Source organism: Clinocottus analis, unplaced genomic scaffold (assembly GCF_023055335.1).
Source record: "Clinocottus analis isolate CAN_PGR_092001 unplaced genomic scaffold, fCliAna1.0.p SCAF_28, whole genome shotgun sequence".
In the NCBI taxonomy this organism is placed as follows: domain Eukaryota; kingdom Metazoa; phylum Chordata; class Actinopteri; order Perciformes; family Cottidae; genus Clinocottus; species Clinocottus analis.
The window spans coordinates 1,364,548-1,385,595 of NW_027176020.1; the positions used below are offsets into that span (position 1 = coordinate 1,364,548).

At 39.9% G+C, this 21,048-nt stretch overlaps 5 protein-coding genes across 5 annotated transcripts in view; 3 read left to right on the top strand and 2 right to left on the bottom strand.

The window, feature by feature from the left end:
- The first annotated feature begins 112 nt into the window (after positions 1–112).
- LOC137795331 (oocyte zinc finger protein XlCOF6-like) lies at positions 113–5,958 on the top strand. Its single transcript, XM_068592728.1, has 2 exons — positions 113–584; positions 2,991–5,958. The coding sequence occupies exons 1-2, from the start codon at positions 392–394 to the stop codon at positions 4,865–4,867; spliced, it is 2,070 nt and encodes a 689-aa protein (XP_068448829.1). The 5' UTR covers positions 113–391; the 3' UTR covers positions 4,868–5,958.
- Positions 5,959–6,372: 414 nt separating this feature from the next.
- On the top strand, positions 6,373–11,900 carry LOC137795332 (gastrula zinc finger protein XlCGF58.1-like). The gene is made up of 2 exons (XM_068592729.1): positions 6,373–6,853; positions 9,300–11,900. Exons 1-2 carry the CDS (start codon positions 6,661–6,663, stop codon positions 11,141–11,143), a joined length of 2,037 nt encoding a protein of 678 aa, XP_068448830.1. The 5' UTR covers positions 6,373–6,660; the 3' UTR covers positions 11,144–11,900.
- Positions 11,901–12,669: 769 nt separating this feature from the next.
- Positions 12,670–14,917, top strand: LOC137795351 (zinc finger protein 200-like). The gene is made up of 2 exons (XM_068592755.1): positions 12,670–13,136; positions 13,659–14,917. Exons 1-2 carry the CDS (start codon positions 12,944–12,946, stop codon positions 14,411–14,413), a joined length of 948 nt encoding a protein of 315 aa, XP_068448856.1. The 5' UTR covers positions 12,670–12,943; the 3' UTR covers positions 14,414–14,917.
- Positions 14,918–15,509: 592 nt separating this feature from the next.
- Positions 15,510–18,347, bottom strand: LOC137795349 (zinc finger protein 271-like). Its single transcript, XM_068592753.1, has 2 exons — positions 17,874–18,347; positions 15,510–17,451 (listed from the first exon to the last, which is right to left on the bottom strand). The coding sequence occupies exons 1-2, from the start codon at positions 18,064–18,066 to the stop codon at positions 16,550–16,552; spliced, it is 1,095 nt and encodes a 364-aa protein (XP_068448854.1). The 5' UTR covers positions 18,067–18,347; the 3' UTR covers positions 15,510–16,549.
- Positions 18,348–19,861: 1,514 nt separating this feature from the next.
- The window catches only part of LOC137795340 (zinc finger protein OZF-like), a 3,013-nt gene continuing 1,826 nt past the window's right edge, over positions 19,862–21,048 (bottom strand). Inside the window, exon 2 of the mRNA XM_068592743.1 lies at positions 19,862–21,048. This exon is cut by the window's right edge and continues 570 nt beyond it. Within this exon, the coding sequence (XP_068448844.1) occupies positions 20,108–21,048 (941 nt within the window). The 3' untranslated portion in view covers positions 19,862–20,107.

Sequence of the window (21,048 nt, forward strand, 5' to 3'; positions counted from 1 at the left end):
AGTCTTTTCACCAGGAAACCTTATGGTGCTTTTATTTTGAAGACAAGAAACTCAAATGTACCGGAATTGATCGACCGGAAGTGAAGGTCCTCACGCTGGCTCACGTGGAACAAGATGGCGTCTCCTCGAAACAGAGAGTCCTATTGTCTGTGAAGAGAAATAGTGTGAGAACCAACAGGAGAACTCATTTTGGTCTCTGTGTGTCCGGAGGAACCTTCTGAATGGACTTTTCTCTCGATGCTTCTCCTCGGACTCATCTCCCGGTAACAACGCTGTTGAAGTTAGCTTAGCGTGTTAGCAACACAGCTAGTCGTCGGGACTGTTTGACGGAGAGCAAACGGGCTTCGTGACGGAGTTTGTGTGGAGAACAAGTGTCTGTCGTCGTGTGAACATGTGTAAAGTCCAAATGCTGAGAGCGTTGGTGGAGCAGCGACTAACTGCGGCTGCTGAAGAGATATTTGGGCTGTTTGAAAGAACGATAGCAGAGTACGAGAAAGAACTTTCTGCTTCTAGAGACGAGAACGAGCGACAACGGAGACTACTGGACGCTGTTTTCAACCCTCAGCTTCGGTTACACAGAGCAGGTTGGTTCTCTTTACTTCTTCTTCTCTCTCTGGTGGAACTGACCTCAGATCAGTCAAAAAAAGTCAGATATGTCTTTTCTTTTTTGGTGGCATTTTCCTATCTACAAAGCACAAAGGGGTCAACAATATCAATGCTGGGAGCAAACGAAATACTAATATGACACTTTATTATTTCCTGGCGGATTTTAGTAGCTTACAGTGTCAGACTACTGCCAGCTCTCTTTCTGTATTTAAGACTCACGTAACTTAACGTGTTGGCACTTTCTCACTCGCTGTCTCGAGGGCGCATTGAAAAACATGGACATGGATTTTTCACTTTCTGGGCGACGAACATAGTATCATACTATAAAGAATGAAAAATCTGTTTCAAAGTTTCCATACTATTGCAGACGAGTCAGTATGCAAATATTTTGTCCAAACTTTGGTCGTGACTAGTCCCTATGGACCTATGCAAACCAACACCCTTGTGCAGGAGTTTAACAGGTGATTGGAGTTGGAAGAGGTGTGTTTTAAGGGCTTGCTTAAATGATGATAGGGTGGGAACCTGACGGATGTGGATGGGGAGGATGTTGCAGAGGGCGTGTGCAGCAGCTGAGAAGGCCCTGTCGCCCCAGGTCTGGAGCTTGGTCCTGATGATTTTGAGAGTGGTTGTACCAGCGGACCTGAGGCAACGGGTTGGGGCGTGGAGGGCGAGGAGGTCAGCAAGGTAAGGAGGGGCCAGGTTGTTTAAGGATTTGTAAGTGGTGGGTAGTAGTTTGAAGCCAGAGGGGGTTGTGTAGGACCGGGGTGATATGATCGTAGCGTCGGGTGGAGGTGAGCAGTCGGGCGGCAGAGTTTTGGACATATTGAAGTTTATTGAGAATTTTGGTGGTGGCAGTGGACAAGAAGGCTCGGAGGGGGGCAATGTTCCTGATGTGAAAGAAAGCAGTTTTGGTGATGTTGTTGGCTTGGCGGAGGAAAGAGAGGCTGGGGTCGAGGATGATGCTGAAGTAGCGGAGGGGAGGGGGTGACGTTGGAGCCATTATTATTCAAAGCGAAGGTCTGGGCAGAGCGAGTGAGGGAGTTAGGGCCAATGATGAGTATTTCAGATTTGTTGAAATTGCGTTTGAGAAAGTTTTGTTGCATCCATAATTTTATTTCAGTGAGACAGGTGGTGAGAGTGGAGTGGGTGACTGAGGTGAAGGTCTTAGATGACAGGTAGAGTTGGGTGTCATCAGCGTAGCAGTGGAAATTGAGATCATGACGACGGATGATTTGTCCAAAGGGGAAGGATGTAAATGATGAAGAGAAGGGGACCAAGGACGGAACCTTGGGGGACACCGTGGGCGACTGGGGAGGTGGAGGATTTACAGTTGTTAATGGCAATCATGTACAATATTTTTTTAACAATGATTAACATCATGGACTAACTTGTGAGTGTTTTCTCATTTTTTAACTTGGTTTAAGTTCTATTTAAATATCATAAGAACATCCCTCATGTATTCACATAGTCTCTTAAACTGCAGATGGTCAATCAAACTTTGGAAACAGTAGTCAGTCAGAAAAGCACCACGCTGTTGACTCAGCAGTCCGTTCACAGTGGAGTGGATGGTGTCCACTGCTTCCTTGGTGTCAGCTGATGGTGGCCATGAACTCCCTTGGCAAACAATACGGGCGCATAACAACGTCAATGTTTGGGTTACAGAAACGCTCCTTCTCAAACACACACACAAACATACTCACACAGCGCCGCTGCTCCCATAACTACGCGCTGTGCGTAGGGCACCAGGACTGGAGGGGGGCACCAAAAAATATGCAACAAAAAAATCCTCAATATATAATGCCGATATTTTTTTAAAAGAATTTTAGGCACCTTTTAGGCATGTGTATATCACAAAACAGGCAGAACAAGAGATATATTTAATTGCTCAACAAAAGTTACGATGGTCTCTTAAAAATTATGTCTGTTTTATTTTGATAATTTGGTCGAAGAGGATTTTGCACTTCACATGAATGTGTTCTAGCTGTTGTGACTTTTCGTCCTCTAAATCTTTCTTTTATTTAAGAAGATTGACTATTCTTGTTTGTACATATTATCATTTATTTACCATGGAGTTATGCTTCGGGCACCAACATGGCTAGCAGCGGCAACACACACACACACACACACACACACACACACACACACACACGGTCGGGATTGTACCACCTCTCCTTCACATACATTGAAGATATGAGTATCAGCTCGTATCAGCTTGCAATGAAAATATAAAGGGTTGAAAATGGAACTCACTTACTGGCATCATCAATAAGGTGCATTTCTTATTCATTTTATGACAATACAAACTACATTTTATTATAATTATTGGTTGAAGTTTAGTCTGTGTGCTGTTCAGTAACGTATCTGTTCTTCATTCTGTCCTGCAGACGTCCAGCAGCACTTGGTGGTTAAAGAAGAGGTTCCCCCTGAGCAGCAGGACTGGTGCTCCATTCTGAACCAGGAGGACCCAGAGCCACCACACATAAAAGAGGACCAGGAGGATCAAGAGCCCTCACACATTAAAGAGGAACAGGAAGACCTAGAGCCCCCAGACATTAAAGAGGAACAGGAGGACACAGAGCCCTCACACATTAAAGAGGAACAGGAGGACCTAGAGCCCCCAGACATTAAAGAGAAACAGGAGGACACAGAGCCCTCACACATTAAAGAAGACCAGGGGGATCAAGAGCCCCCAGACATTCAAGAGGAACAGGAGGAAGTCTGGACCAGTCAGGAGGGAGCGCAGCTTCAAGGACTAGAGGAGGCTAGTATCATGTTCGTATTCACTCATGTGAAGAGTGAAGATGATGAAGAAGAAGCTCAGTCCCCACAGCTTCATCAAAGACAAACTGAACAGATGGAAACAGAAACTGATGGAGCGGATTGTGGAGGATCAGAACCAGACAGGAAGTTAAATCCAGAAAGACATCCAGGACCAGATACTGATGAGGCTGAAGACATGTCTGAACCTGAGACTGATGACAGTAGAGATTGGAAGGAGACTCAGGAACCTCAGTCAGATGTTAACCCTCTGCAAAACAATGAAGTACCTGTAAGTGATGTGAACTGTAGTACTGGAAATACATCAGTCAGCTTGCCTGAATGTGCTGGAAGTTCTGACCACAAGGTACATCTGAATAGACACACTAGAGACAAAAGAGGAGTAAAACCATTTAGTTGTTCCATGTGTAGTAAAACATATTCATATAAGGGAGACCTGAAAATGCACATGATTACCCACACAGCAGTGAAACCAGTTAGTTGTTCCCTGTGTAATAAAGCATTTCCAAATGATGGAAGCCTGAGATATCACATGATTAGCCACACAGGAGTTAAACCATTTGGTTGTTCCGTGTGTAGTAAAACATTTTCCAGAATGGAAAACCTGAACACTCACATGACCAGCCACAGAGGAGTGAAACCATTTAGTTGTTCCCTGTGTAATGAAGCATTTACAAATAAGGAAACCCTGAGATATCACATGATTAGCCACACAGGAGTTAAACCATATAGTTGTTCCGTGTGTGGTAAAACATTTTCCAGAATGGAAAACATGAACACTCACATGACTATCCACACAGCAGTGAAACAGGTTAGTTGTTCTGTGTGTAGTCAAACATTTTCACAAAAGAAAACTCTGAAGAAGCACATGAAAATTCACACAGGAGTGAATCCATTTAGTTGTTCTTTGTGTGGTAGAACATTTTTACAAAAGGGACACCTGATCAAGCACATAAGTACTCACAGAGTGGAACCATATAGTTGTTCCGTGTGTAGTAAAACATTTTTAAAAAAAGGACACCTGGACAGTCACATGACTGTCCACACAGGAGTTAAACCATTTAGTTGTTCCATGTGTTGTAAAACATTTTCACAAAAGACACACTTGAACACTCACATGTATATCCACACAGGAGTTAAACCATTTAGTTGTTCCATGTGTAGTGAAACATTTTCACGAAAGACACACCTGAACACTCACATGACCGTCCACACAGGAGTTAAACCATTTAGTTGTTCCATGTGTAGTAAAACATTTACACAAAAGGGCAGCCTGAACAAGCACATGAATATCCACACAGGAGTGAAACCATTTAGTTGTTCCGTGTGCGGTCAAACATTTTCACAAAAGCCACACCTGAAATATCACATGGTTACCCACACACAGGAGAAAGCTTTTTGTTGTTCAGTTTGTAATGAAACATTTTTACGAAAGCACACTCTGAATCGACATTTAAAAGTCCACATGAGAGAAACCAAGTAGTGGCGGAGTTTACTCAACAAGATTCTCTCATCTCTGTTATTTATCAAATCACAAGTGTATTGATGAGAGCATCAGAAATAAATGAGACATAGTTAAACACCTTAAAACTGTCAGGCTGATACAGACTGCAAAATAAGTTTATTCAGTGAAGATGAAGCTACACATCAATTTAAATGCTGTTGGTATTTGTTTCTATGATATTTTCTCATGTGTTATGTATGCAGCTCTATGGTTGGAGCCGAATGACCATAGATGATAAAACTGAGGTAAATATTTAACCTTTATCTTCCACAACATTTTCTCTCCAGTTTAACTCCTTACTTCCTTGATTTAGTTTCAGTAGAAACTGCAGTTTTGTTCCATAACTGAAGATTGGCATTCATAATTTGTATGTGAAATGTGAATTAATTGCTTTTATTCATGAAATGTATTGTTCACTGATATTATTTCCACCATTTTGTCTGAGTTTTTTTTATGATAGTGTATGTTACTGAAGATGTTGAAGAGTGAAATTATTGTGTTTTAAGCTATTTTAGAGGCCGCAAAGCAGTCCATGCAGAAAAAGGAAGGTAAACACAAAAAGAAGATTGAACCTTGGTAAAGAAAAAAAAAAATTTAATGTTCGAAAGAAGAATCAATGTTTTCAGAATCTTATTGTTAATAAAAATGTATAAGCAAATATCAGGAGGATAATAAAATATAAAAAGGACTTTTGGAGGAAATGTTACTCTTTCTCTGAAGATTTGAAACAACTAAACTCAAATAAATGTCATAAACATCTTTCGTTGCTGCCAAATTAATTATTGACTCTTTCCAGGAAATAAATTATGAGGAAACTATGACCCGAAACTCTAATGGTACATTGGATGAAAAGTAAACTTATGATTCTCAGGAAAAGGGAAAGAGCTGCTGTCTCATGAAGAGTTACTGATTGCTGACCCCTGGTGGTGAAAACAGTTCAGTGCACCAGAGTGTAAAATGTAAAGAAAAAATAAAGAAGGCCAGAGTTTAGTAGATGGTGCTTCTCCATCAGCAGTCGTCTGGATTATGGCCTCCACTTCCTCCCCAGAGAGGATGACGGAAATTTTAACATGTTGAATAGTTTTGAACCTGTAATCTCACTTTAAAATCTAAAAATAAAAATAAATCAGAATTAAATCTAAATAAATGATCTATTTTCATGTTTTTGTCTGTTTTAATAACCAGATTAAATGTTTGATGAATAAATACATACTTATCCTCTGATTTTATGTGTTTTCATGTTCCATCTTTAATCCTGAATGTGTCTGAGTACATTCAGCAGGCTGAACGCGTGCTGTCCTATTTGTTTACCTTATTGTACGTCTCCATGCTTCCACTGGTTGATCCGTGTTTAACGGAACAGTGCAATGCATTGTGGGTAGTCTTTTCACCAGGAAACCTTATGGTGCTTTTATTTTGAAGGCAAGAAACTCAAATGTACCGGAATTGATCCACCGAAGTGAAGCTGCTCACTCTGGCTCGCGTTGAACAAGATGGCGTCTGCTCGAAACGGAGAGTCCTTTTCTGTCTGTGAAGAGAAATAGTGTGAGAACCAACAGGAGAACTCATCTTGGTCTCTGTGTGTCCGGAGGAACCTTCTGAATGGACTTTTCTCTCGATGCTTCTCCTCGGACTCATCTCCCGGTAACAACGCTGTTGAAGTTAGCTTAGCATGTTAGCAACACAGCTAGTCGTCGGGACTGTTTGACGGAGAGCAAACGGGCTTCGTGACGGAGTTTGTGTGGAGAACAAGTGCCTGTCGTCGTGTGAACATGTGTAAAGTCCAGATGCTGAGAGCGTTGGTGGAGCAGCGACTAACTGCGGCTGCTGAAGAGATATTTGGGCTGTTTGAAAGAACGATAGCAGAGTACGAGAAAGAACTTTCTGCTTCTAGAGACGAGAAGGAGCAACAACGGAGACTACTGGACGCTGTTTTCAACCCTCAGCTTCGGTTACACAGAGCAGGTTGGTTCTCTTTACTTCTTCTCTCTGGTTGAACTGACCTCAGATCAGCAGATTACAATAACTAGAAAATTTCACAAGCAATTTTGAAAGTGTGGCTACTACTGCCGTAAGACGTCGAAATATATAGCTTTTGTTTATTACGCCCGTCTCTCCTCCAAAACACTTGAGTTGGTTTGTGTGTTAAACTGAAGCACCTTTGTGCTCTCATCATGGTGACCAAGTGACAGCCAGCAGACTGATTAGAGGCAGACTGGACTGTGGATTTAAGGAAATAAACTACTGAACGTCCTGAACACACGCAAACGTGTATGAAATATCATATGACCTTACTAATGATCACAGTGTTGACAACTACACAATATAAAACACACGTAAACGTCTGTGTGTGTGTGTTTGTGTGTGTGTGAGACAAACAGAGAGAGAGACAGAAGTCATTTGTGTTGTGTATCTGTGTGTCTGTTAAACTGCCCTAATGAGAACACCTGTGGGTTGCTAGATCAAAGGTTGCCATAGTGATGACTTCAAAGGTCTTCAGCTATACAGATTTCAATGCAGTAAATGCTGGTGAACACCTATCCAAAAGAGGCAGACTGGCCTGTGGATTTAAGGAAATAAACTACTGAACGTCCTGAACACACGCAAACGTATATGAAATATCATATGACCTTATTAATGATCACAGTGTTGACAACTACACAATATAAAACACACGTAAACGTCTGTGTGTGTGTGCGTGTGCGTGCGTGTGTGTGTGTGTGTGTGTGTGTGTGTGAGACAAACATAGAGAGAGACAGAAGTCATCTGTTTTGTGTGTGCGTGTGTAAGTGTCTGTGTGTCTGTTAAACTGCCCTAACGAGAACACCTGTGGGTTGCTAGATCAAAGGTTGCCATGGTGATGACTTCAAAGGTCTTCAGTTAAACATATTTCAATGGAGGTAATGCTGGGGAACACCTATCCAAAAATCCCTCAAAAAAGATACTTTAAAAGCTCCTATTGCTTCGATATCGCATATTGAGCGTTAGGAAGACTTGATGAACAGATACTGTGACTGGCGAGTCTGTACGATAAAACATGTGTCTGTACGGGCGATTTACCAATCAGGTACGAGCTTCAGGGGAGACGTGGCTTTGGAGGGAGATTTAACATGGCGGCGGATGGCAGAGCGAGGTGGACTTGCTCTCACAATTAGTCGGATTTTAACACATCTGAGTCTGTTGGATTCCTATCGACTGCAGTTTATGACAGAAGACAAGATTTCCAACGTTTCTATCCAACAATGGTGTATGAAGAGTGAACATTGTGGGAGTAAAGACAAAATACGTTTTATTTTTTTAACAGTTTCTGTCGCTGCCTCTCACTCTGTTAATTGGTGCGCCACCCTCTACGAACATTTCGTGCCATACACACCCATGGGAATATTTTTTTCACCATTTTTCGGGAAAACGGCCGGGCGAATCTCTTAGAAAAGTCATAGCTCACGATTCCCATGCAAACCGCACGTTTCGATGTATTTTGATGCATGTGCATGTTTGACGTATGTGTGTCTGTTTGTGTGTCTGTGTGTGTGAGACAAACGGACAGAGAGACAGAAGTCATCTGTGTTGTGTGTGCGTGTGTAAGTGTCTGCGTGTCTGTTAAACTGCCCTAATGAGAACACCTGTGGGTTGCTAGATCAAAGGTTGCCATAGTGATGACTTCAAAGGTCTTCAGCTATACAGATTTCAATGCAGTAAATGCTGGTGAACACCTATCCAAAAGAGGCAGACTGGCCTGTGGATTTAAGGAAATAAACTACTGAACGTCCTGAACACACGCAAACGTGTATGAAATATCATATGACCTTAATAATGATTACAGTGTTGACAACTACACAATATAAAACACACGTAAACGTCTGTGTCTGTGTGTGTGTGTGTGTATGTGTGTGTGAGACAAACATAGAGAGAGACAGAAGTCATTTGTGTTGTGTGTGCGTGTGTAAGTGTCTGTGTGTCTGTTAAACTGCCCTAATTTATTTTATTTTTTTCATACACTTTTATTAATCCCCTTGGGGAAATTCTTCTCTGCATTTGATCCATCCTTGATGAAGGAGCAGTGGGCTGCCCTGTGAAGCGCTCGGGGAGCTAATGAGGACACCTGTGGGTTGCTAGATCAAAGGTTGCCATAGTGATGACTTCAAAGGTCTTCAGTTATACAGATTTCAATGCAGTAAATGCTGAGGAACACACTACGTGCTGTGCGTAGGGCACCAGGCCTGGAAGGGGACCCCAAAAAATATGCAACAAAAAATCCTCATAGTTATAATAACTATAATGCCGATATTTTTTAAGATAAATGTTAGGCACCTTTTAGGCATGTGTATATCACAAAACAGGCAGAACAAGAGATATATTCAATTGCTGAAAAAAAGTTACGATGTTCTTCATTCTTCATTCTGTCCTGCAGACGTCCAGCAGCACTTGGTGGTTAAAGAAGAGGTTCCCCCTGAGCAGCAGGACTGGTGCTCCATTCTGAACCAGGAGGACCCAGAGCCACCACACATTAAAGCGGACCAGGAGGATCAAGAGCCCTCACACATTAAAGAGGAACGGGAGGATCAAAAGCCCTCACACATTAAAGAGGAACGGGAGGATCAAGAGCCATCACACATTAAAGAGGAACAGGAGGATCAAGAGCCATCACACATTAAAGAGGAACAGGAGGACCTAGAGGCCACATGCATTAAAGTGGAACAGGGGGAACTCTGGACCAGTCAGGAGGGAGAGCAGGTTCAAGGACTGGAGGAGGCTAGTATAATGTTCGCATTCCCTCATGTGAAGAGTGAAGATGATGAAGAAGAAGCTCAGTCCTCACAGCTTCATCAAAGACAAACTGAACAGATGGAAACAGAAACTGATGGAGCGCATTGTGGAGGATCAGAACCAGACAGAAAGTTAAATCCAGAAAGACATCCAGGACCAGATACTGATGAGGCTGAAGACACGTCTGAACCTGAGACTGATGACAGTAGAGATTGGAACGAGACTCAGGAACTTCAGTCAGATGTTAACCCTCTGCAAAACAATGAAGTACCTGTAAGTGATGTGAACTGTAGTACTGGAAATACATCAGTCAGCTTGCCTGAATGTGCTGGAAGCTCTGACCACAAGGTACATCTGAATAGACACACTAGAGACAAAACAGGAGTAAAACCATTTAGTTGTTCCATGTGCAGTAAAACATATACATTTAAGGGAGCCCTGAAAACTCACATGAAAAGCCACACAGCAGTGAAACCATTTAGTTGTTCCGAGTGTAGTAAAACATTTTTACATAAGCATGTCCTGAACAAACACATGATGATCCACACAGGAGTAAAAACATTTAGTTGTTCCCTGTGTAATAAAGCATTTTCAAATGATGGAACCCTGACATCTCACATGATGAGCCACACAGGAGTGAAACCATTTAGTTGTTCCCTGTGTAATAAAGCATTTACATATAAGGGAACCCTGAAATATCACATGATGAGCCACACAGGAGTTAAACCATTTGGTTGTTCTGTGTGTAGTAAAACATTTCTAAAAAAGGGAAACCTGAGCAAACACATGACTATCCACACCGGAGTGAAACCATATAGTTGTTCCGTGTGTAGTAAAGCATTTTCACGAAAGGCAGACGTTGAAAGTCACATGACTATCCACACAGGAGTGAAACCATATAGTTGTTCCGTGTGTAGTAAAACATTTTCCAGAAAGGAAAACCTGAACACTCACATGACTATCCACAAAGCAGTGAAACAGGTTAGTTGTTCTGTGTGTAGTCAAACATTTTCACAAAAGAAAACCCTGAAGAAGCACATGAAAATTCACACAGGAGTGAATCCATTTAGTTGTTCTTTGTGCAGTGAAACATTTTCACAAAAGAGAACCCTGATCAATCACATTAATATCCACAGAGGAATTAAACCATTTAGTTGTTCCGTGTGTAGTGAAACATTTTCACAAAAGACACACCTGAACACTCACATGACTGTCCACACAGGAGTTAAATCATATAGTTGTTCCATGTGTAGTAAAACATTTTCACAAAAGGGCAGCCTGAATAAGCACATAAATACCCACACAGGAGTGAAACCATTTAGTTGTTCCGTGTGTAGTAAAACATTTTCACAAAAGCCACACCTGAAATATCACATGGTTACCCACACACAGGAGAAAGCTTTTTGTTGTTCCGTTTGTGATGAAACATTTTTACGAAAGCACACTCTGACTCGACATTTAAAAGTCCACATGAGAAAAACCAAGTAGTGGTGGAGTTTACTCAACAAGATTCTCTCATCTCTGTTATTTATCAAATCACAAGTGTATTGATGAGAGCATCAGAAATAAATGAGACATAGTTAAACACCTTAAAACTGTCAGGCTGATACAGACTGCAAAATAAGTTTATTCAGTGAAGATGAAGCTACACATCAATTTAAATGCTGTTGGTATTTGTTTCTATGATATTTTCTCTTGTTTCATGTGTTATGTATCGTCATGTATATATTCATTATAATTGTTTTAAGTTAAAGTATTCTATGTCCCCTATGCAGCTCAATGGTTAGAGCTGAATGATCGTAGGTGATAAAACTGAGGTAAATATTTAACCTTTGTTCCACTAGAAACTGCAGTTTTGTTCCATAACTGAAGATTGACATTCATAATTTGTATGTGAAATGTGAATGAATTGCTTTTATTAATGAAATGTATTGTTCACTGATATTATTTCCACCATTTTGTCTGAGTTTTTTTTATGATAGTGTATGTTACTGAAGATGTTGAAGAGTGAAATTATTCTGTTTTAAGCTGTTTTAGAGGCCGCAAAGCAGTCCATGCAGAAGAAAGAAGGTAAACACAAAAAGAAGATTGAACCTTGGTTAAAAAAAAAAAAAAGTGTTTAATGTACTAAAGAAGAATCAATGTTTTCAGAATCTTATTGTTAATAAAAATGTATAAGCAAATATCAGGAGGATAATAAAATATAAAAAGGACTTTTGGAGGAAATGTTGTTACTCTTTCTCTGAAGATTAGAAACACAACTAAACTCAAATAAATGTCATAAATATCTTTTATCGGTGCCAAATTAATTATTGACTCTTTCCAGGAAATAAATTATGAGGAAACTATGACCCGAAACTCTAATGGTACATTGGATGAAAAGTAAACTTATGATTCTCAGGAAAAGGGAAAGAGCTGCTGTCTCATGAAGAGTTACTGATTGCTGACCCCTGGTGGTAAAAACAGTTCAGTGCACCAGAGTGTAAAATGTAAAGAAAAATTAAAGAAGGCCAGAGTTCAGTAGATGGTGCTTCTCCATCAGCAGTAGTCTGGATTATGGCCTCCACTTCCTCCCCAGAGAGGATGACGGAAATATTAAAGATGTTGAATAGTTTTGAACCTGTAATCTCACTTTAAAATATATAAATAAAAATAAATCAGAATTAAATCTAAATAAATGATCTATTTTCATGTTTTTGTCTGTTTTAATAACCAGATTAAATGTTTGATGAATAAATACATACTTATCCTCTGATTTTATGTGTTTTCATGTTCCATCTTTAATCCTGAATGTGTCTGAGTACATTCAGCAGGCTGAACACGTGCTGTCCTATTTGTTTACCTTATTGTACGTCTCCATGCTTCCACTGGTTGATCCGTGTTTAACGGAACAGTGCAATGCATTGTGGGTAGTCTTTTTACCAGGAATCTTTATGGGGCTTTTATTTTGAAGGCAAGAAACTCATGTACCGGAAATGGTGGTCATGTCTATGGCCAGCTTGGAACAAGATGGCGTCTGCTTGAAACGGACAGCCCTTTTCTGTCTGTGAAGAGAAATAGTGTGAGAACCAACAGGAGAACTCATCTTGGTCTCTGTGTGTCCGGAGGAACCTTCTGAATGGACTTTTCTCTCGATGCTTCTCCTCGGACTCATCTCCCGGTAACAACGCTGTTGAAGTTAGCTTAGCGTCTTAGCAACACAGCTAGTCGTCGGGACTGTTTGACGGAGAGCAAACGGGCTTCGTGACGGAGTTTGTGTGGAGAACAAGTGTCTGTCGTCGTGTGAACATGTGTAAAGTCCAAATGCTGAGAGCGTTGGTGGAGCAGCGACTAACTGCGGCTGCTGAAGAGATATTTGGGCTGTTTGAAAGAACGATAGCAGAGTACGAGAAAGAACTTTCTGCTTCTAGAGACGAGAACGAGCGACAACGGAGACTACTGGACGCTGTTTTCAACCCTCAGCTTCGGTTACACAGAGCAGGTTGGTTCTCTTTACTTCTTCTTCTCTCTCTGGTGGAACTGACCTCAGATCAGCAGATCATGCACAATATTTTAACAAGTATCACCATCATAGACTAAATTGTAAGTGTTTTCTCATTTTTAAACTCGGGGACTGGTTCAAGTTTAAGTTCTGTTTAAATATGAGGAAGCATTAAGAACATCCCTCATGTCTTCACACAATCTCTTGAACTGCAGAAGGTCAATCAAACTTTGGAAACAGTAGTCAGTCAGAAAAGCATCAGGCTGCCATTTCATTTTGGTCCGTATTAGCAAAGAAAGTAAACACAGGGTCAATTGTTATTTTTACATTTTATGTGATCAGCTCGGATTAGCTTGCAATAAAAATATAAAGGGTTAAAATGGAACTCACCTGCTGGCATCATCTATTTGGTGAATCTCTTATTCGGTTTATGACAATACAAACTACATCTCACTATAATTATTGGTTAGTTTACTCTGAGTGCTGTTCAGTAATGTGTCTGTACTTTATTCTGTCCTGCAGATGAAGAAGTGGTTCCCCCTGAGCAGCGGGACAGGTGCTCCAGTCTGGACCAGGAGGACCTAGAGCCCCCACACATTAAAGAGGAACAGGAGGACCTAAACCCCCCACACATTAAAGAGGAACAGGAGGAACTCTGGACCAGTCAGGAAGGAGAGCAGCTTCAAGGACTGGAGGAGGCTGCTATTAAGTTTTCATTCACTCTTGTGAAAAGTGAAAATGAAGAAGAAGCTCAGTCCTCACAGCTTCATCAAAGACAAACTGAACAGATGGAAACAGAAGCTGAAGGAGCGGATTGTGGAGGATCAGAGCCAGACAGGAAGTTAAATCCAGAAAGACATCCAGGACCAGATAATGAAGAGGCTGAAGACACTTCTGAACCTGAGACTGATGACAGTAGAGATTGGAAGGAGACTCAGGAACCTCAGTCAGATGTTAACCCTCTGCAAAACAATGAAGTACCTGTAAGTGATGTGAACTGTAGTACTGGAAATACATCAGTCAGCTTGCCTGAATGTGCTGGAAGCTCTGACCACAAGGTACATCTGAATAGACACACTAGAGACAAAAGAGGAGAGAAACCATTTAGTTGTTCCTGCTGTAGTAAAACATTTCCACAAAAGGGAGACCTGGAACGTCACATGACTGTCCACACAGGAGTGAAACCATTTAGTTGTTCTGTGTGTAGTAAAACATTTGTACAAATGGGAGACGTGAAACGTCACATGACTACCCACACACAGGAAAAAAACATTTAGTTGTTCAGTTTGTGGTAAAATATTTTCATTAAAGCAAACTCTGAAACGACATTTAAAAGTCCACACAAAGAAACAAATTAGTGGTGGAATTTACTCAACAAGATTCTCTCGTCTCCGTTATTTATCAAATCACAAGTGTATTGATGAGAGCATCAGAAATAAATGAGACATAGTTAAACACTTATTGTTATTCTAATAGTTGGAATAAAACATTAATCTGTTCTAATTGTGTTCATCGTGGCTCTCAAAAAGTTGAAAAGGTCATTCAATGTTTTCACCAAAAGGACTTCAGTTCATTGTTGTTCTTCCATATTTGCCCCAGTGTTTGTAGCTAAGCTGCAGCAGCCTGTTTTTTTTATAGAAACTACATCTGTGTTCATCATTTATGGTTTCATGGTTGTTTGTGGATGTTACATTTATAGTTTGTGAAATGTGAATGAATTACTTTCATTAATGAAATTGTTCATTGACATTAAATAAGTAAATTAAATCAATAAATATTAAGCATATCTTTGTGGTTATTTGCAGGTCATGAATTGGCAAAATTAAATAACCCTAAAATTGCATTAAATTTAAATCCCCTTATTTCTAAAAGACGTGGGAGAATTACATAAGACCTTTTTTTCAAATTAATGCTTGTAAGTCCTGTTAAAAATATATTTTAAGGCTAAATTATGTTTTCTCTCTCCAATACGGTATTTTAAACACTTTGTTAGAGATGTGAATGTCCTGTAACAGGGTGCACGTTTGGTCTTGCTCATAATGTAAAGAAGTGCTCAACATTTTTATACCATTATATCTTGAGCTTGACCAATATATTGTCCTGATATTTTAACAAGCCCTCTTTCAGATGAAATAAAAAAGTATTGTAAAATAAAACGTTGATAGAAGTGAACCTGGCTGAAGTAGGAATGACCGAGAAGAGGAGGAAGAGCAGGAAGTCCAACAGTGACAGCTGCAGACTCGTGTCCAGGATGACGTTCACTGTCTTCTTGTTAGAAAAATTGTTACTCGACACAAGTTGTACAATCATTAATCAGGAAATGTATTCTTTGCAAAGAAGGAGCAGAGCCAGTGATACAACATGTTACTTTACTAATTGCATATCCAAGTCTGCTCTTCGAACGAGCCAAGAGTTACCTTTAAAATACATAAAACACACAATCACAGAACTCTCATGACGTCTTGCACTATCAAGGACCTTCCTCCCGTCATCCCATAGATCTGTTTTAAGCCCTAAGAACAACAATGATGTGTTTTGTCTTCAGTCCAGAACATACAGATATAGCAGATCACTCCCAAACCGGACGTTGTCGTGGAAAGTTCACACCGGAGTCATAGAATCTTTTAGTTCGGCATCGGCACAGACAGATGCTGCTCAGCTGAGCATCGTCGCGATGCATCCATTTAGGATCCACTTAACAAATGAGCTTCTCTTCTACTCCATAATCCACGATAGCTTTTCATTCACAAGACCCTCCTGGACCCTTTTTCTGGGCGTCGGCAGACTCGGCACTAACAATGTTTCGCCCTCATTACACAAATAATAGTGAATTTACTCGACAGTATTGACTCTTTTCTATTTAACTGAAGCCATTCAAGAAAACTTATGTACAGAACTATTGAACAGAGTAAGTTGTAAATAAAGAATACATGTATACAAACACTGTCTTAAATGCATGAAGGCATTTCTGAAAAGTAACTGTGCACTAGTTCTATTCTTGTACACAATAAATAACATGATGGGAAATAAACATTAAAAAACATATGTACATATTTATAACCTGAAGTCCACTCCAGTTACTGACGCCATTAACATAAAATGTTCTTTAACTTTATGTCTTAGTTTTTGTAAAAGAAATGTCCAGATAAAACAGCAACATTTAAATAAATGTGTAGCTTCACCTTCGCTGAATAAACTTATTTTGCAGTCTGTTTCAGCGTAACAGTTAAGTGTTTAACTATGTCTCATTTATTTCTGATGCTCTCATCTATACACTTGTGATTTGATAAATAACAGAGATGAGAGAATTTTGTTGCGCAAACTCCAAAAACTAATTTGTTTCTCTAGTGTGGAGTTTTAAATGTTGTTCCAGAGTTTGCTGTAGTGAATATGTTTTATAACAAACTGAACAACTACATGCTTTTTCCTGTGTGGATAGTCATGTGAGCGTTCAGGCTTCCCTTTCGGGTAAATGTTTTATGACAAACAGAACAACTGAACGGTTTGGCTCCGGTGTGGATAGTCATGTGATCGTTTAGGTGTCCCTTTCGGGCAAATGTTTTACTACACATGTAACAACTAAACGGTTTGACTCCTGTGTGGACAGTCATGTGACGTGTCAGGTCTCCCTTTTGTGTAAATGTTTTACTACACATTAAACAACTAAATGGTTTCACTCCTGAGTGGACAGTCATGTGATAGTTCAGGTGTCCCTTTTGTGAAAATGTTTTACTACAAACAGAACAACTCAATTGTTTCTGCCCTGTTTTGGCTTCAGTGTGTCTCTTCAGATTAGCATTTCCAGTACTACAGTTCACATCACTTACAGGTACTTCATTGTTTTGCAGAGGGTTAAAATCTAACGGAGGTTCCCAAGTCTCCCTCCAATATCTACTGTCATCAGTCTCAAATTCATACGATTCATCAAACTCATCATTATCTGGTCCTGGATGTCTTTCTGGATCTAACTTCCTGTCTGGTTCTGATCCTCCACAATGCGCTCCATCAGCTTCTGTTTCCATCTGTTCAGTTAGTCTTTGATGAAACTGTGAGGACTGAGCTTCATCATCATCATCATCTTCCCTCTTTACAGGAGTGAATGAGAACTTGATACCAGCCTCCTCCAGCCCTTGAAGCTGCTCTCCCTCCTGACTAGTCCAGAAATCCTCCTGTTCCTCTTTAATGTGTGGGGGCTCTGGGTCCTCCTGTTCCTCTTTAAAGTGTGGGGGCTCTGGGTCCTCCGGGTCTAGACTGGAGCTCCAGTCCTGCTGCTGAGGTGGAACTTCTTCTTTAACCACCAACAGCTGCTGGACGTCTGTGGAAAATAATAAAATACATTCAAGTGTCTGAGAAATTGTATTTTATTTAATAGATTTATTACTGAAAAAGCGGTGAATTGGTTGTAAAGGTGAGAACTATGACCCCTAAATAAAAACATGCTGCTGCTGTCGTAAACATCACACATCAACTTGTGTTGCATTGACTGAACCACTCACCACCGGCACTAACAGACCCTCAGTAGCAGAGACTACATGTTTGAACACACACACACACACACACACACACACACACACACACACACATATATATACACACACAAACAAATTCACGCATTGTCGCAGTGTTAACTTCTCAATCCTTTAACGACGTTAATCCTTGTTTAAGAAATCTTGTGCATGATCTGCTGATCTGAGGTCAGTTCCACCAGAGAGAGAAGAAGAAGTAAAGAGAACCAACCTGCTCTGTGTAACCGAAGCTGAGGGTTGAAAACAGCGTCCAGTAGTCTCCGTTGTCGCTCGTTCTCGTCTCTAGAAGCAGAAAGTTCTTTCTCGTACTCTGCTATCGTTCTTTCAAACAGCCCAAATATCTCTTGCGCAGCCGCAGTTAGTCGCTGCTCCACCAACGCTCTCAGCATTTGGACTTTACACATGTTCACACGACGACAGACACTTGTTCTCCACACAAACTCCGTCACGAAGCCCGTTTGCTCTCCGTCAAACAGTCCCGACGACTAGCTGTGTTGCTAACACGCTAAGCTAACTTCAACAGCGTTGTTACCGGGAGATGAGTCCGAGGAGAAGCATCGAGAGAAAAGTCCATTCAGAAGGTTCCTCCGGACACACAGAGACCAAGATGAGTTCTCCTGTTGGTTCTCACACTATTTCTCTTCACAAACAAAAGGACTCTCCGTTTCGAGCGGACGCCATCTTGTTCCACGCGAGCCAGAATGAGCACCTTCACTTCCGGTACATTTGAGTTTCTGGCCTTCAGTGTAAAAGCCCCATAAGGTTTTCTGATGAAAAGACTACACATGTAATGTATGTTTTTTTTTCAACGAGACATATCAACACGAGCTCAAAATTTATCTCGGAGGGCTTTACAATCTATACACATAACCTCCCTGTCCCAGGACCTCACATTGGATCTGGAAACACTCCCCAAAATAAAATTAGTAAACACCCTTTCAAGGGGGAAAAAAGGGACAAAATCTGAGGGAGAGCAATAGAGGAGGATCCCTCTTCCTGGAAGGGCAGAATCATTCGTCATTTGACCAGCATGAAATAACGTAACGGAGTTACTGCACATTCAATGAATATGACAGAAATTATTCGTTTAACGAGTAGTAGGCATGGACAATGATCCAAATAACCACAATTCATGTCAGCAGAAGGAAGTAGAGAATAAGGGCATCAGCAGGGCCATGGCAGAGGGCCGGACCATGTATATATATATTTTTTAAATATATAATGTATATTATCTCATACCATGTGGGATGAGGCAAATGTTTGAAACCTAATAACACAGACTCTGTCCTGCATCAGATTGAAGTGTTTGAGACTCCTGGGCTGCCTTCATGACGGAGTAGCAGCGCCATCTATTGTTCAAACTGGGTCGTAGCATTGTAAAGTTGTGTGTCCCGTCATAACATGTAAATTGCGGTAAATTATTCAGACTATTGAGAAAAATTCCGTGGAATCGTTTGAGCCCCAAAATACATGAGAAAGGCATTCATTATTTACAAGAAAGGTCTGATGTAAATGTGTCCCTGCACATGTTCAATAATATTAATATAATGTCCAGTTACATCAGCATGTCTATCATATGTTTTGTAAACTATTATACGGCTGAAAGAAATTCAAGGTCTATTTTTTTGTAAATGTAAAGCTGCATTTCTAAACAGTGTTTTAAAGAAAAGATCACAATTCAGAAAAAAAATCATCAATAATCAAAAAGTAAAACAATTTGGAGTTGCAAAAACTGTTTTATTTATTCGAAAAAAGAAGGCACAATTGGAGAAAACATTCTTCACACAAATCATAGTGATTGAAACCAACAGTATTGACTATTTTTTTACATTTCATTCAGATAAATTATGTACAGAACTATTGAACAGAGTAAGATGTAAATGAGGAAAACATGAATACAAACAATGTGCTTAAATGCATAGAGGCATTTCTGAAAAGTAACTGTCTACTATTCTTGTACACAACAACTAACACTATTGGAAAATCAGACTTAAGAAAAAATAATATATATAAACACACACACATATATACATATATATATGTATATATATATATGTATATATATATATATATATATATATATATATATATATATATATATGTATTTATATATATATATATATATATATATATGTATTTATATATATATATATATATAGAAATAAAACTTAAAGCAGAGTATCTAAAACTATCACCAGTTATTGATGCCATACACATGTTAGGTTCACCCATGGTAATTCTGCACAAACCATAGAGCTGCATAGGGAACATGGAATACTTTGACTTAAAACAATTATAATGAATATATACATGACAATAGATAACACATGAAACTTACAACAGAATTGATGTGTATCTTCGAGGCTGAATAAACTTATTTTGCAGTTTGTATCAGCCTGACAGTTTTTAAGTGTTTAACTATATCTTTTTGACCAAACTCCACCACTAATTTGTTTTTCTCGCGTGGACTTTTAAATGTTTTTTCAGAGTTTGCTTAAGTGAAAATGTTTTATCACAAACTGAACAACTAAATGCTTTCTCCTGTGAGTGGATAGTCATGTGAGTGTTCAAGTTTACCTTTTGTGAAAATGTTTTACTACACACGGAACAACTAAATGCTTTCTCCTGTGTGTGAATAGTCATGTGACGTTTCAGGTTTATTTTATGTGAAAGTGTTTTACTACACACGGAACAACTAAATGGTTTCACACCAGTGTGGATATTCATGTGACCTTTGAGGGTTCCCTTTTGTGAAAATGTTTTACTACACACGGAACAACTAAATGGTTTCGCTCCTGTGTGAATATTCATATGAGTGTTCAGGTGTCCCTTATGTAAAAATGTTTGACTACACATGGAACAACTAAATGGTTTCACTCCTGTGTGGCTAGCCATGTGAGATTTTAGGTGTCCCTTTTGCGGAAATGTTTTACTACACACGGAACAACTAAATGGTTTCTCTCCTGTGTGGACAGTCAGGTGACGTTTTAGATCTGCGTTTTGTGGAAATGTTTTACTACACACGGAACAACTAAATGGTTTCACTCCTGTGTGGATAGTCATGTGATAGTTCAAGTTTCCTTTTTGGTAAAATGTTTTACTACACACAGAACAACTAAATAAATTGACTCTTGTGTGAATATTCATGTGACGTTTCAGGTGTGCCTTTCGGGAAAATGTTTGAGTACACACTGAACAATTAAATTGTTTCACCACTGTTTTGGCTGTCGTCTGTCTCTTCAGTCGTACCTTGTGGTCAAAGCTTCCAACACAATTAGGCGAGCCAACTGATGTATTTCCAGTACTACAGTTCACATCACTTACAGGTACTTCATTGTTTTGCAGAGGGTTAACATCTGACTGAGGTTCCTGAGTCTCATTCCAAT

What these genes read in the sequence shown, in the direction of transcription:
- LOC137795331 (XM_068592728.1), top strand. Translation starts at nt 392, where the DNA reads ATGTGTAAAGTCCAAATGCTGAGAGCGTTGGTGGAGCAGCGACTAACT. An exon ending in GCTTCGGTTACACAGAGCAG is followed by an intron (nt 585 to 2,990) that starts GTTGGTTCTCTT and finishes TCTGTCCTGCAG; the next exon opens with ACGTCCAGCAGCACTTGGTG.
- LOC137795332 (XM_068592729.1), top strand. Translation starts at nt 6,661, where the DNA reads ATGTGTAAAGTCCAGATGCTGAGAGCGTTGGTGGAGCAGCGACTAACT. An exon ending in GCTTCGGTTACACAGAGCAG is followed by an intron (nt 6,854 to 9,299) that starts GTTGGTTCTCTT and finishes TCTGTCCTGCAG; the next exon opens with ACGTCCAGCAGCACTTGGTG.
- LOC137795351 (XM_068592755.1), top strand. Translation starts at nt 12,944, where the DNA reads ATGTGTAAAGTCCAAATGCTGAGAGCGTTGGTGGAGCAGCGACTAACT. An exon ending in GCTTCGGTTACACAGAGCAG is followed by an intron (nt 13,137 to 13,658) that starts GTTGGTTCTCTT and finishes TCTGTCCTGCAG; the next exon opens with ATGAAGAAGTGGTTCCCCCT.
- LOC137795349 (XM_068592753.1), bottom strand. Translation starts at nt 18,066, where the DNA reads ATGTGTAAAGTCCAAATGCTGAGAGCGTTGGTGGAGCAGCGACTAACT. An exon ending in GCTTCGGTTACACAGAGCAG is followed by an intron (nt 17,452 to 17,873) that starts GTTGGTTCTCTT and finishes TATTTTCCACAG; the next exon opens with ACGTCCAGCAGCTGTTGGTG.